Consider the following 15,277-nt stretch of genomic DNA (forward strand, 5'->3'; position numbering starts at 1 on the left):
CTGATACTGAACAAAAGTGACTTAAACTTCACTGTCTTTGAAGCGTAGTTTAAGTCTTAAGTCTAAGAGCAAGACAGATTACGTAGATTAAACAACATAAGAAAACTGCAAATGAGTTTAGAGCTCATTTCTGTAAAACTGTCTCCAGAATTATTTCTTGTTTAAATCCTCTTTTTCTTACAACCCTATATGGTAGTCTAGCAAATGCTCTATCAAGACTGTAAACTATGTGTGGAAGAAGCCTACACTTTGTGCAACTTCACAACACGACAACACCAAAAGAATCTCAACCCTCATAACCTGGGTTGAGCCTAAATGCAACAAGGCATGAGCAATTTTCTTTTATTACACATGCAGAAATACTCTTATCTATATTATCTGTAACAGTATCAGTATTTAGGGAACAGAATTGTTTAAAAGGGTAAGCTTTAGTAACAGCAGTTTTCCAACACTAAGCTAGTAGTTTCAGAGTGGCATGTGACATATGAGTTTCATCAGAAAACGATCACTATACAGGTAACTTCACCCAAGCCTTTACCAAGTAATACTTCACCACATAATGGGAAAATAGTAAAAGACAGCTAGGTCAAATGTGACAAAGTTCACAGACCAGAAGAAATCAGGAGATGGGGAATGACATAACTGTATTCACATTCTCAGCTTCAGATTTTTCAGTCAACTAGGCACAGTGATCTATCTACTGCATGCAGACACAGGGCTGTATTTCATAAGTCTGGTCTCTGGAATGCCTCTAGGCTTAATGGATTTTGCAGCTGGAGGATTCCTGTACAGTCAGTGTTACAAAAGTTTTAGCACACATCAGAAGGCATAAAGAATGTTCACTTTGTTCAAGGGAGCTTCCAATTCCACAGACTCCTTAAGTACAGCAAGTTGCAAACTCGAAAGGGGATTCTATACCTTCTGCATTACAGACTTCTGTCAGTTAACTCATGGCATTTACATGTGTACTTTTTGTACACTTATAAGTAGCTATTAAAAATTAAAGTCACTTTTTGCATCACTAAAACATGTTCTATCCCAGTTATCTAGGAAAGTTTGTTGAGGTAATTTTTTTCCCCCACTTAAACTCATGTTTTTAAAAGAATGCTGAATTTATGCAGTTTATCAGATTGCTTTACCTTCCACATCAGATGTACAGTCCAAGAAGCTGGTGAAGATGCATCAATGATTCTCCATACAGATGGCCCTTTAGACGGTTCTGATGAAAGAAACAATGCTTAAGAGTAGAGACATTTTTTCATATGTTTGAATTCATCATTTGACTATCATTACCTGCATGCCCTTTTTTCTTCCTTTTTTTTTTTTTAAAAGACATATACAAAAATTGTTTCCTTATTTCCTTGGAAGGAAATAATGCTTGGTATGTTAAGTGGAACATCTCTATGGAAAGATTTCCTGATGGGATGAACAAAACACCAGTTCTGCTCTAATGCACAATATCAAAGTTACTGAGCACCACCACGCTGAGCATCAGTGATAATGTGTTGAACTTGACAGCACCAAGCATGGTCAAATCTACATCGTGCAGCACAGTACTGCACTTCTTTATACCGCTGTTCTTGCTATGGTTTGTAACCCTACCCCTCAACATCAAGTCACCTAAAAAAAACAACTGCAGAAGAGTTAATGAGGAAACCTGTAAGAAAGTTGCCAAATTTCCCAAACAGTTTATTCTAAAAAGGGTATCAAACCTACGGTACTTTTGCACAACACTGCAATACTGTTTGGTGTCAGTACTGTTAAAGATTCAAGTGGTATTTCCACTGCAAATTTCAAAATAAAATGAATTAATCTATTATTGTGCATGAAGCAAAAAAAAAGGCCAATTCTTTGCAAGGGCTTTAACCTTAACAGAAAGAAAGATGATCTTAAAAATGTATTTACATTTATAATCTTGCTAGACTGTGTTTTCCATAGGAATTCTTGTGTTTTTAGCATTAATCACAAAGAGGCACAGCAGTATAACATCTAAGCAGCAATGTCAAGCCCAGAGAGTACATCTTGTCTCTTATGCTTTACAACAGAGTGGAAGAACTGGGAATTGAGGCCAAGCGAGCTCTTAATCTCATTGAGTACGTACCTGTGATTCGTATGAAGCAGAAGCAGTTGTACATCTCACCTAATATAGGTCACAAATGCAACATGACCTGCCTCATGTTCCTTCCCTATCATAACACCTTGGTTCTGAGACTAAAATAAGACATTGATACTTGATCACTTTTGGCATTATTTTTGCAGAGCAAGTCACCACAGCAGAACAACAATGCAATCTAGTAAGCAGGAAGTCCTGAAATCCTCATTGCTCTGGTTGAGATAGTAACCACAGAACACATGCCTCTTCCATCTCACGGAAAGCAGAAACAATGTCATTAGGAATTGAAAAGAAGTGGTTAGAACATTGAAAGAATATTTTTATAATACCTTCCCCAGAGAAAATAAGTTTTGAGTAAAGCTGAAGCAATACCATTTTGTACACAAATTCCATTTTGCTTAAATAAGTAGGTTATATCTACACTCATTCTTTTTGCTACAATATAAGAAAAACTCAAAATACTTCTTTACTGGGAGCTCTATTAGGATAAATAAGAAAGGACTTCTGACCCAGCATATTGAGCTCTAAGCACAGGGTGGTCCTTTGACAGCAAAATCCTTTAGTGGTTTAACTCTGCTTAGAGACAGATGCACTGAAACATTACACTGTACAGACTGTTTAATAAGAAGGTGCCTTGGAATGCACTAAGGAACAGATGGAATACTGCAGAAAGGAGACCAAGAAAAGTGCAAGTAGGAAAGGCTAAAGCACACTTAAAAAAGAAAGAACAATGCTGAAGATTTGCTCCACAAAGCACTGGAGACTGACCCTTGACTGAAGCTCTTCAACAGTTTAAATTTTTTTTTTTTTTTTTTTTTTTACTATGGCTGTGAACTTAAAGCTCAGCCCAGTGGTCTACTGTGTCCTAACCTATCTTTTGTATATGTTAATTGTGAAATGATTGGTGTATATTTGGAAGTTGTATACATCCTGCTCACAAGTCCTTTTGCGCAACACTAAACATGATCTGAACACTGCCCTCAAACAGCTGCTGCTGGTAAAAAGTATTCCTCATTAAGTCATGATAGCAGCAATTCAGTGTTCACTTTTTTTTTTTGCAAAGGGAAGGTATACCTTAAGTCCACATCTGTAACATGGCAACAATCCCAATGACCATCATCAAGAAGGGAAACTGTAACAAAGCAGTAATTTTTATGACTATACATAGACAAAGGAAAACCATTTTCCACACAGGCTCAGTCTTGTGGAAAGTCAGTGATTTTGATTTATATACGGTGTTTTCTTAATACCTCCCATATTAATGGATGAGCAGTGAGACTCTTAGTAACTGGGGGCAGAATATTGTAAACCAATGGGTGCAAGACATTAGAAAACCAGTCTGTAAGTAATAATGTGACAAGCAAGAGAGCATTGCAGATGCAGAATGTCTCAGGAAAAGTAAGACTAAACAAGAGTGTTTTACTTAGATGCTTCGGTGAACAAGAGACTATACTTCCATATGCATATTTTTTCCTATTAGTGTTTTAAAGAAAAATCTCTAGTTCATACTTAGTGATGTTGGTTCACCTAATGCTTTATTTGATGACTTTATTCGATGGCCTCCTAAACCCTGCATTGTTTAAAAAATAAGGCACTCTTTGCCTACTGAAAACTTTCATACATATAGGATAACTTCTGTTGCAGTCACATGTATGATCGAGCAGTTCAAACGATGATGTACAATTTCAGTTGGCTATTGTCAAACTGCTCAGCACGCAGCTATTTTGGAAGTCTGGGACCAACTTTCATACATTACTTACTATCTTCAGTTGTGACTCCTGTTTTTTCTTCACTCCAGTCACTCCAATAGCCCACTCCATCTTCCTTCATGCATCGAATTGAAAAGACATACTCTGTGTAAGGTCTGAGGCCTTGAACACTGAATGAAGTTCTTGGTGAAGCTGTATCCTCAGAAGGAACCTGTAAGAGAAGGAAGATTGTAGAGGCACTGATCAAAAAGTTCAGGTTATAGCAGAAGAGTGGCAGGAGACATTACTTGTGTTACCTGCATCCAGTTTGTTTCATTAATGATCCTATAGCGAATATTGAATTTCAGTTTCATCACAGCTGTTGAAATCCGGTTCTCCCAGGAAAGCTTCAGAACAGTAGGTAGTATTCCCGAGTTGACTGATAAGTTATGTGGAGACAGTGGTTTGACTAGAAGAGAAGTTACAGTCAACTATGCAACTGCATTGTTTTTTCCATGCATCTAGCAGTTGGCACACTGTGCTGCAACACTGCCATGAAGGCCTTTCATGAGCACAAATGTCTGCTATCTCACACTAATGTCTAAAGCAGACTATTTAACAAGAACTCACAGTCTGAACAGTGATCAAATCTCTCAATTTCTATAAATTTTGTCCAGCATAGTTCAAATTCTAGTCTCAACACCACTCTGGAAATGTTAATTTTTATAGTGAAAAAAATTTGCATATCAATTCAGTAATATGCACAGGAGCAGCAGTCCTACGTACTACTAGAACTGTATTAAGAGGCATATAGTTACCAATCTCAATGGGATCAAAAACAAGACGATCAGATTCATTCTTCCCAAGAGCATTTGCCACTTCTACCCAGACCTCTAGGTTAACAAAGAACTGAACATCAGAGATGGTACAGGAATTATTTGCATCTTTTGGTATGCAGTCAGGAAAGTTCTCCCGTGGCCTGAATAAAAAAAAGAAGGTAATAAAGCAGTAAGCTTGGTTTCCTTTACAGAATTGGTTTTTTTCTAGCTACCCATACTTTCTACTATAGTCATTACCAAAACACTGTAGAGGAACAAGAGGAGACAGGAAGTTGTTGGCAGTTATTCCTGTTTCCAGAGAGTGGCAGTAATTCTGTCCACTCTATCTTAAATGATCTTAAATGACCTTAAATGACAAAAGACCATTTAAAGAGTTTGAAAAATACATCAATTTGATTTCATATGAGAAAAACTTTTTCTGACAGCTTCATGTTAGAATTAGATTGTGAACAAACTACTGAGTACTTAAGAAATACAGAGCAAACACCACCTCACAAAACCTCACAAAAAATATGTTGGTTTCTTCACTTGCTTAGAATGGGACAGAACCATGAGCACAAAAATCAAAATATTTGGGGTCCAGCCACATCATGATTAGGTGTACTGTACCCTAACCATGCTAGTCATGTATTTGGAAAATGGAAAAATTGAGATGGCTGTTACTGTAAAATAGACATAGTAACTAAATTTCAAGTCCTAGTTTTAATTACTTTGGATGTGAACTTCTTTAACTTTTCCCTCCCTCCCAAAATGGGCAGCAATGTTTCAGAAAACTGAATTTAAAAACTCTTCCAAAATATTAAAGAATTGCAAGGAAGTTTGGCTTAGCCTACAAACATTCTTCAAAATGATTAAAATATTCTATAGAGAGCTACTTACCACCTGTATTTCAACTTAAAATGAGTGTCCAGGAATGTATGTCTTCCAGGGTTCCAGGTACAAGTCATAGGATATGTGAGTTTTGACAGCTGATGCACAATACAACTTAAGTTCTTGGGCTTCTCTGGGGGCACTGTACAGAAAAGTTAGTGATAATTAATTGATATATACTTTTCAATTCAGTAAGAATCACGAGAGATGTCCCATTACAGCAATTTCAGCAAGCATCAGAAGTACTTTTAGTTACATGCCTTTTTAAATGAGGGAGGCATGAAGCACTAGGAACCGTCCAGCAGCAAAAGTCAGTAAGCTTAACCAGCTGCTCTGAGATACAGTAGGCAGTCGGTATAAGGAACAAGCACCTGACAAAGTAAGAAACAGCACAGAAGGGTATTGGCCACCTCTCATCTACTGTACTAAACCTATTTTAACTCACGTGGCAGAGGGGGGGAAATGCTACTGAGCAGCACAGCTGCAATGGCATGTACTGACTTTGCCAACAACCTGATATGTGAAGCAATTGTGATAGGTCTACTCCGTCACTCCATCTATGGAGGAGGGATGGTTTAGACAAACATCTACAAGAAGGGTAAGGGAACTTCATCAGTACACTTCAGCACGTAAGAAACTTTCAGACAGCAACTGAACTTTCTTTCTTCTTAAACTCAAATCATATCATACAAAGATAGCATTGAGTTTGTTTCTAGCTTTTAGGATAATCACTATTTACATCAGTGTAATATAAAGCATCTTATTTCTTTTCATGCAGAAATGCTATTTTAAACAGAACTACCAACTTATGAACACATTCATAGCTTTGTTCCTAAACACCTGTACTGTTCTGAAACATGCTGCTCTCACTTGTTATAGCATTTTAATTGATAGAATGAAAACAGCAGCTGTAAATACAAGTGCACCTCAAGATTCACATGTAAATTACAACTGTAGAACACTATCTGTACGGTCATTTAAGTTATCATAGGATATTCTACACATTCACCTTTCCATGTATTGTCTATCCCATCTTTTCTGAAAAGAAATTTACTCATCACAAGTTGAAATAACCGTTTTTCTATGAAATTGTTTTGTAACTCATGATAGAGTCACATGAGTTTGAATGGTAAACCCAAAGCAGCTTCTTTCATATAAATCAGATAGTAATTGCAGTACCTTTTACCAACATTAGGAGGCAACGTATTTCACCAGCTATTTATACTCAGGAAGGAAGGACACATTCATCATTTTATGAACTGTCCACCAATTAAACAGTAATATATTGAGTCATTCATATTACACTTTCTCAAGACCTCAGTCTTGTCTCGAAGAGCACTTGCTCAGAGTTATGCAAAAGCTATCCTGCTTGGAAAAAGAAAGTTTATAAATCACTAGAGGTATTTTCTTATATGTAAGTGTTGAATAATCCAAATAGCATGTTTCCTTCTTAAGGCAGTTCAGTTTTCATTTAGTGGTACAGATGGACTAGATATTTCTAAGTCTGCTAATGAAGGAAACAGTAATCTTATAATTCTATTATGAAACTAGGATTTATGACCTTATTGTATTTCCTTGCACAGCAGAAAGAACCAAGGAAAGTTTGATTTTTTTGCTACGATCTTTTTCAGCTAAGTTCACATCTTCTTTAGGAAACTTAAGTCTTCTTGCTTCAACATTTTTCTGAAAAATAGTCCAGGGTATTCTCTATTTTTTAGAATATTTTATTCTGTGCCTATTCACTGGCTTTGATGACATACTATTTGACAGTATTTTTATGCAATTATGCAGGAGCTGAGAGAATGAAAAAGAACATCTCAAGATATACACACTTTTCATTGTTTTCATTCCCGTACCTGTTTCTCAAACAACTTTTTTAGTGTTTAAACCAGAATAAAGCTCAAGAAAGTCAGTACTTACAGCCTAATGTAACCGTAATTCCATAAATGTTCTGCTCAATCTGTCCATCTGCTAGAACGTTGCATGTCAGAGGAGTAGCTAGCGAAGAAGTGTCATTAAATGTGACACTGGAAACTGTTCTGTTTATTTCACGGTATTGTTCTTTAGGTACCACTCTATTCTTAATTTTCCAGATAATTTGATTAGCATAGATATTGCCAAAGTCAAGACAACTCTCATTCAAAATGCATAATGCTGTGAAATTGGAACCAAGGGCCAATACAGGAGACTCTGGGATGATGTGACCACATGACTGTACAAGTCCACCTGAAACTGGAAGAAAAAAGACAATACCATCTTTTTAAAAAGCAGAGCATTCCACAATAATTGCTAGTACAAAATTACTGTACTATTGACAGTATTACAAAATATGCCTAAGCAGGAAATTACTTACTTGTCTGTTACAAAACTGGAGTGTGTTAGTGGATCACAAAATACAGATTTAAGGGACAAAACCAGTGTAATATTCCCCAGACTTTGCAAAAACATTTTATGAAGCCAGTAAAGCTCAACTAATAACCAAAGGTCTTTAGGGAAAGTGAGAATAGAGTCAAGGACTGAATGTATATTTTGAAGGGGGAAGTAACTGAGGTTACTCTTGCAGTTAAAGGTATTTTCTGTTGAGAAAGCTAACAAAATACTGACATATACACCTTTGTTGTGGAAGACTAATTTTAGAAGAACCACATGCAGACAGTTAAACACTTGAGTCATCCACTTCAGAATCTTCAATATGTATATTATAAGAGCACTGGGGAATTAGGGCCAACTCTCTGTATTTGGTAGTAATCTTTTTACAAAGGAACATCAACACAATGATTAAATTGTGATTACTGCTAGCAAGGCATACAAACATCAGCAGACTGAAATGCTGCCTTGATTCAACAGCCATACTAAACAGCTTCAGGATGATTGTTTCCTATACAAGTGAAGTTGCCCATGGCTCCACCCTGATTACAACACTAATTCATTGGAAGCTTACTGCTTTAACAGCTGTTTAGTCTGACCAAGTTAGGTTTTCATTGAGATATCATTTAGCATATGCAAAATTAAATCATATAATATTGCTTCAAAGTTTTTTTTATTATTAAAGAAATCACACTGTAAGACCAAATTCACCACTGCAGTCTGCTACAGCAACTAGCTCCAGTGATGTCAGTGGAACCAAAGCAACCTGTCACTGATTAAAGTCAGCTTCACTAGCTCTGTACAACTCTGTAGGAATGGAAGCAGAGGTGAGTACTGGTTTAACACTGCGCTACCTTACCATAAGATTAACAACGTAACATGGGTCTCTTAATCATACTAAACCTTATTTTATGCCCCACACCTGCAACAGTTACCTAGACAAAAAGCAGGTATGTGCTTCAAGCATCAAATTAAAGACTTCCTGCAAGTCTCTCATGTGTGCAACAGAAGCCTTACCTTCAAGGGAACAAATATTCCAAAACAAGTATAAGCAACGGGCCACCCAGTTCCACCCAGAAAACATGCTGCTCAGAATTCCTGTAATAGACAAAGATTTTTTTTTTTCCATTTTAGCTATTAGTCTTCACTTCAGATCACTAACAGATTCAAATTTCTATTTGTTCTATGGCAATTTCTCAGGTATGCTATTTTTCCCCTGACAATCTCTTTTCACTCTGGAAAAAGAATGGGCATTTTTTTTCCATTTTACTTACAGCTATAACAAATTCCAATGTCTGTTTAAGACAAATGATGTAGTTGAAAGTCTCTTAGGTTACAAATTTAAGAAACGCATCGGCTTAAGTTTTTCATGTCATGCATGAAAACAAAATTCACTGGTATTTCTGTAAAAGGTTAGCAATGAAAACGGAGTGTAACACCATTATTCGGGTTTTAAAATAGAGTTCTAAGAATTCAATCATGATTACTGTACTGCTTCACTTTTAAAGACACTGATATAAGCACCTTACATAAGGTTCAGAAAAGACATTTTAAAATTTCTTAAATTTTAAAATTTCTCAAAATTTAAAGAAAATTTTAAAACAGAATTTACTGTTACAAAACAAAAAAGAAACTGCAGCTTGTGACAGAAAACGCTCCTTGGTTTTGACTGCTTGTAGTTTATTCTATAATGACGACGAAGATGCAAAGCACATTTCATACAGGTCACGCTAAGATTAGATTGGATAAGTCATTTCAGCACCAATGTATCAATATCAAGCTAGAATCACGTTCCTTAGGTATTAGCACATCTAAGCTTTTAGACTTGAAAATGAAGGTAAATAATATAAAGAAAATTGATTTTCACAGGAATCCTAAACCAACAACCCAACAAATGCCCATCTCAAAACTTTACAGCAGTGTCTTTTTAGGGCTCACCAACATAAGTGTTTTTCAGTTTGGACTAAACAGCTAGAGGCATTTAGTAGAATTTTTCTTGCATCCATACTTCAGAGTTCATTACTCAAAGCCCACCAAAATTTACTACAGAAAAATTTTATACTAGGAATATTGCTGATTAGAATACTCCGCAATTAGGTTAACAAGCACTTACAACTGTCATTAGAGATTTATTTATCTACTAAATAACAGTACTGTTATCTATAATCAGACTTTGTTTTGATGAATTGATTTCAGAATCTTTTTTTTTTTTTAATAATATGCTGTAACTGGACTGGGTGTGCAAACTATTACATAGTTTACGGTCAATACACCTTTAGATAAATTAATTGAAAGTATACAGTAAGAACTAAACCAGCTGACCTCTGCTCACTACAGATATAACACCTTTACATAATTCACACACTCCTTTCTGCATTTTAAAATCCCAACTGGTTTCATAAATTTAAGTAAATCCACATGGTGAACGAGACCAACATCAGAGAATTATTCTGTTGGTTTAGGTCCTAGGCCCTGTTTCAGTGTCTTGACTTACCATAATATTTATCAGAAATAACACTTTCTACCTTGTTGAAGCTTGCTGCACTCTAAGCATAGACCTTACAATTTGCTATTTTAAGCAAGATTCATTTAAACCTATTAAACTTGAACAATGTGGTGCACGATTTGAAGCTCCTGAGAACCCTGTGGCCAGATATAAGCTAGGTGGAAAGCAGGGAGCAGCTTCACTTTCCTGCTAATTGCCAAAAGCTGCTGAACAATAGCAGACGCAAATTCTATGCTGAAGAAAGAAGAGTGAAGCAGAAGTAAAAAGGCAGAAAGGAAAAACAAACCAAAACAAAAAGAATACACATAGCATTTCTCTCCCAGAAAAAAAAATTGCCATCATGATTGGTGCCACATTAGAATAGCTGCACTGTCACCTAAGCTAAGTATTGCATCATTACAAACTTACTGGTTTTCTTTTCAATAATGACTTATTTCAGGTTAGAAAATAAATCCACAGAGCTAATCAAAAAACTCTAAGTCATATTAAGTCATGTTAAGTATGGCTTAGGTTGATCAGAAAAAGGAACATACTCTGAATCGCTTGAAGGAACACAAGAGCTAAAACTTAAGAAGCAAAAAACCAACTCAGAAGCAAACAATAGTAGAATATCACATCTTTGCTGAGGTGTAATATTTTTGAATTAAAATAAAATCAGATGACTTCATGTTTTTAAACAAATGCCATTTCTACATGCTTCAACTGTTTTCCAGCCTTAGTTGAACTGATTTACAGATGAGAAACCTGAGGTCCAATTCTCTACTAGTTTGCACTTTTGGGAACTTAGTTTCTGTTCTGAGGGAGCAAAAAAAAAAAATCTTACACAGTTTAAAGTTGTATTTCACTGTATTCAGCTCCTGAAAGGCAGTAAAACTGAGACGCCATCACCTGCAATGGAAGAATTAACTGAAAACACCACTTGCTGGCACTAGCAGATGTGACTATAGCTTCAAAAAAAAAAAATAAACATCAAACCACAGTTCAGCATGTATCTGCTTTTAGGCTCTTTTGATGTAGCTTACTTTTTCCCCCCCTACTGATCAATGCAGTTACAAGATTTAAGGCACAGACCTCTGAATCCACAAATGGGCTGTTGCAATGTCTTCTAATGCGTGCTTTTTTTTTTTGAAAAAAAAAACCAACAAAAACAACATTAGTTCCTCTAGCTTTTATGAGATTGATTCTTAAGGGAAATTTAATTCTTACGGGAAATTAACTCTAGAGGAAAGAACCAGAATTACACTAAGCACTTCCATCCATCCTGCCTAGAAGTTGTAAAATAAATGGTGGAGCCAATACCTAACAAAACAAGAAGCCATACTTTAGATCAGAGCATGGAAGAGATTTCTATGGAAACTTGTGTTTTCTAATCTAAGCATGCAAAGATTTGATGGTACAGAAACCCTGCATATAAGCTATACCGAAGCTTTACAAGACAGTGCCATCATTCCAGAGAAATGCTGCTGAACACCAATTGTTCACTGTCAATGACTAAGTCAGACAAGTTGCAAGTCTGGACAAAAGAAAACTCGTTAGCCTCAGCAATTACACAACGCAGCCAGAAATCTGCTGTTTTACAAACCAGCGCAGGTTGTTTGGAATGTAAGGTAAAAGTTCAAGCTGATGCTGAACTAACATTGACAAAGACAGTCATTTCAGAAGCTTTTTTTTTTTTTAAAGAAAAAAAAAGCAGAATCAACAATTTATCTAGACTATGCACTTCTCATGGACCACTAAGTACAACAGTTTTTCCAAGCCAAGCCTAGTTAGGTACAATGCTAAGTGAAAGGAAAGGGAGATACAAAAAAAACTGATGTTGGAAGTTTGTCAGGCTACTTTCACGGCTGGGTCTGCCAAAGTGGCAAGGGATCAAAGTCTGTCAAAATACTGCACAGTAAAAACAACACGATCAATTTAGAACTACTGCTAGTGACAGTCCTTAGCTCTCAGAATATGTTACCTTCAAGAGGACAAAAACCCTGTTAAAATGCTGAGATTACTTCAGCAGAGAAAGATGTGTGAAACACGTATGCCATGAGACCACCCAATTTAAACTCCAAATCATACAGTACTTGTTATTTTTCATGTCCCGCTTCCATTTTGATAGGAAATCACTAAGCCTTTTCACCTGCATCTTTAAACCAATGCTTCAGACTGTGCTCTGTGGAAACCTAGAAACACCCCTGAAGTCGAGCAATATAAGCATGAAGTAACAACGGCATTCTGTTATCACGGGTTCATGATAAATCAGTTTTTGAAAAAATATCTCACACATTCATATGAAAGGGATGGCTCTAGTTATCTCAAGTAACAGAAAACTTGTGATTTTAATCTTATTTCATAAGTCACAAAAAAAAAACAGTCAAATGAATACAGGTTATGTGTCATATGATGAGCTATCCCTCTCTACATCAAAAATGTGACATTTGAGTGACCTAAAAATGACAGTTTCAGTTAAACAAACTGCAGCAAAATGGAATTTTCTTGCCAGCAAAGCCAGCTTGCAAATCAGGGAGCAGAAACAATATCAGGACCATCACAGGAAGGAGTTCGGTCTAGGTTAAGGCTCACCACCAGGTCAATCACAAAAGACTCAAGGTTGCTGGCAAACAGACTTCTGAAATTTCCTCAAAATAATTACTAAAAGCCAAGCTTGCAGCTTCAAGCGGTAATTTCTCAGCCAGAGCCACATAACTCAGGTAGATCGAGCAAGAAAACTGTACATATGAGTGATACGGCAAATAGCTGCTACTGCTTGAGGTTTTGTAACAGGCCAATACTTAGAACTGATCCAAAAGCTGTACCTATCCTAAAGTAATTTTGATTACTCAAGCTGTAACTGCTTTCTAATCAAGAGCTTTTCATCTGCAAGCTTCCTTCCTTCCTCCAAGCTTACTTCCTTCTTGGAAATATTTATGAGACTCATACATTTTCAAAGACGATCACTTGAAAATGTTGCATAACCTCATAGACACAGACAATTCTGAAATTCACCTTCATATTGAAGACACCTATATGCAAACACTATAGAGTAACCTCCTATCAGGATGGAAAAACCATTTAGCTTGGCAGGGACCTCTGGGTCCATCTGGCCCAACCCCTGCCCACGCAGGGACGCCCAGAGCAGGCTGCCCAGGACCACATCCAGGGGCTTTTGGAGATCTCCAAGGAGGAGACCCCACAGCCTGTCTGGGCAGCCTGTGCCAGGGCTCCCTCACCCGCACAGTGAAGAACAGTGAAGTCGGAACCTGATATTCAGACGGAACCTCTGTGTTCTAGTTTGTGCCCTGGCACTGGTCACCACAGGAAAGAGCCTGGCTCAGTCTTTTTTGCATCCTCCCTTCAGGTATTTATGCACGTTCACAGAATGGTTTGGGTTGGAAGGGATGTTAAAGACCATTTAATTCCAACCCCCTGCCATGGGCAGGGACACCACCCACAGATTCTCACAAACCGTTTCACTGCCTGACAACCTCAGAGTAAATAATTTCTTCCTTGTATCTAATCTAAACCTACCCTCTTTTAGTTTAAAGCCATTCCTCTTGCCCTATCACTCCACCCCCTGACAAAGAGTCCCTCCCCAGCTGTTCTGCAGGCCCCCTTTAGGTACTGGCAGGCCGCTGTAAGGTCTCCCTGGAGCCTTCTCTTCTCCAGGCTGAACAACCCCAACTCTCTCTGCCTGTCTTCACAAAAGAGGTGTTCCAGCCTTCTGACCATCCTCATGGCCCTCCTCTGGAGTTGCTCTAATACACCCAATACATTCACGAAACACCGATGAGATTCCCCAGAACCTCCTACAGGCTGAACAGTCCCAACTCACTCAGCCTCTCCTCATGGGACAGATGCTCCAGGTCTCTCTTGGACTGGGGAACCCAGAAAGGGACAAAGCGCTCCAGGTATGGCCTCACCAGTGCTGAGCAGAATGAAGGATCACCTCCCTCAGCCTGCTGGCAGCACTCTACCCGATACAGCCCAGGACACTGCTATCCTACTTCATGGCAAAGGCACAGTGCTGGCTCATGGCGTCCACCAGGACCCCCAGGTCCTTTTCTGACAGGCAATTTTCCAGCTGGTTGACCACCAGCATGTCCTGGTGCCTGGGCTTGCTCCTCCCCACCCACAGGACTCTGCACTTACTGCTGAAGTGCATGAGGTTCGTGTCAGCCCACCTTTCCAGCCTGTTGAGATCCCTCTGGAAGAGAGGATGACCCTCTGGCATATTTACCACTTCTGCCAGTTTACCAGTTTTGGGTCATCTGCAAGCTTGCTGAGGCTACGCTCTGCCCCATCATCCAGGCCATTAACGAAGATGTTAAACGCATACAGACCCAATATCGACCTGTGGCATCCAACCAACCTTTGTAGCACTGACACTACCCTCTGGGCTGGCTGTTCTGCCGGTTTTTAACCCACCTCACTGTCCGCCCATCCAGCCCATACAACAGCTTGCCTATATGGATCTTATGGGGTCAGTGCCAAAGGTCACAGTGAAGTGAAGGTCCACGTTTCCCCTAGTCTTCCTTTTGTCACCAATGTACTTACAGAAGCCTTTAGCCTCTATAAGCCCTGTCCTGACATCCCTGGCCAGACTCAATTCTGTTTGAGCTTTAGCTTTCCTAACCCAACACCCTGATGCTTAAACAATGTCTCCATATTCCTCCCAGGTTCCCCATCCTTTCTTCCACTCTCTGTATGCCTCCTTACAATGTTTGAATTTTGCCAGGAACTCCTTGTTAATCCACACAGGCCTCCTGGCATTTTTGCTTGACTTCCTCTTTATTGGAATACACTGCTCTTAAGCTTGGAGAAGGTGATCCTTGAGTATTAATCAGCCTTCTCGGGCCCCTCTTCCCTCCAGTGCCTTTTCCAAAGGCATTTTTCCATGCAGATCCTT

General features: G+C 38.2%; 1 protein-coding gene across 3 annotated transcripts in view; it reads right to left on the reverse strand.

Annotated features, from left to right (window-relative positions):
- Positions 1 to 15,277, reverse strand: part of IL6ST (interleukin 6 cytokine family signal transducer) — a 29,210-nt gene that overhangs the window by 12,714 nt on the left and 1,219 nt on the right. The window contains exons 2-9 of one of the 3 annotated variants that reach the window (XM_066988861.1): positions 11,207 to 11,271; positions 8,895 to 8,975; positions 7,431 to 7,742; positions 5,520 to 5,652; positions 4,620 to 4,780; positions 4,119 to 4,270; positions 3,874 to 4,033; positions 1,140 to 1,219 (exon numbers count right to left, since the gene is read on the reverse strand). In XM_066988861.1, coding sequence (XP_066844962.1) covers positions 1,140 to 1,219; positions 3,874 to 4,033; positions 4,119 to 4,270; positions 4,620 to 4,780; positions 5,520 to 5,652; positions 7,431 to 7,742; positions 8,895 to 8,961 — 1,065 coding nt within the window. In that variant the 5' untranslated portion in view covers positions 8,962 to 8,975; positions 11,207 to 11,271. The remainder of the gene's footprint in view (positions 1 to 1,139; positions 1,220 to 3,873; positions 4,034 to 4,118; positions 4,271 to 4,619; positions 4,781 to 5,519; positions 5,653 to 7,430; positions 7,743 to 8,894; positions 8,976 to 11,206; positions 11,272 to 15,277) is intronic. The other 2 variants (XM_066988860.1, XM_066988862.1) reach the window with 2 other exon arrangements.

The sequence above is a fragment of the Anser cygnoides genome, chromosome Z (genome assembly GCF_040182565.1).
Source record: "Anser cygnoides isolate HZ-2024a breed goose chromosome Z, Taihu_goose_T2T_genome, whole genome shotgun sequence".
In the NCBI taxonomy this organism is placed as follows: Eukaryota; Metazoa; Chordata; class Aves; order Anseriformes; family Anatidae; genus Anser; species Anser cygnoides.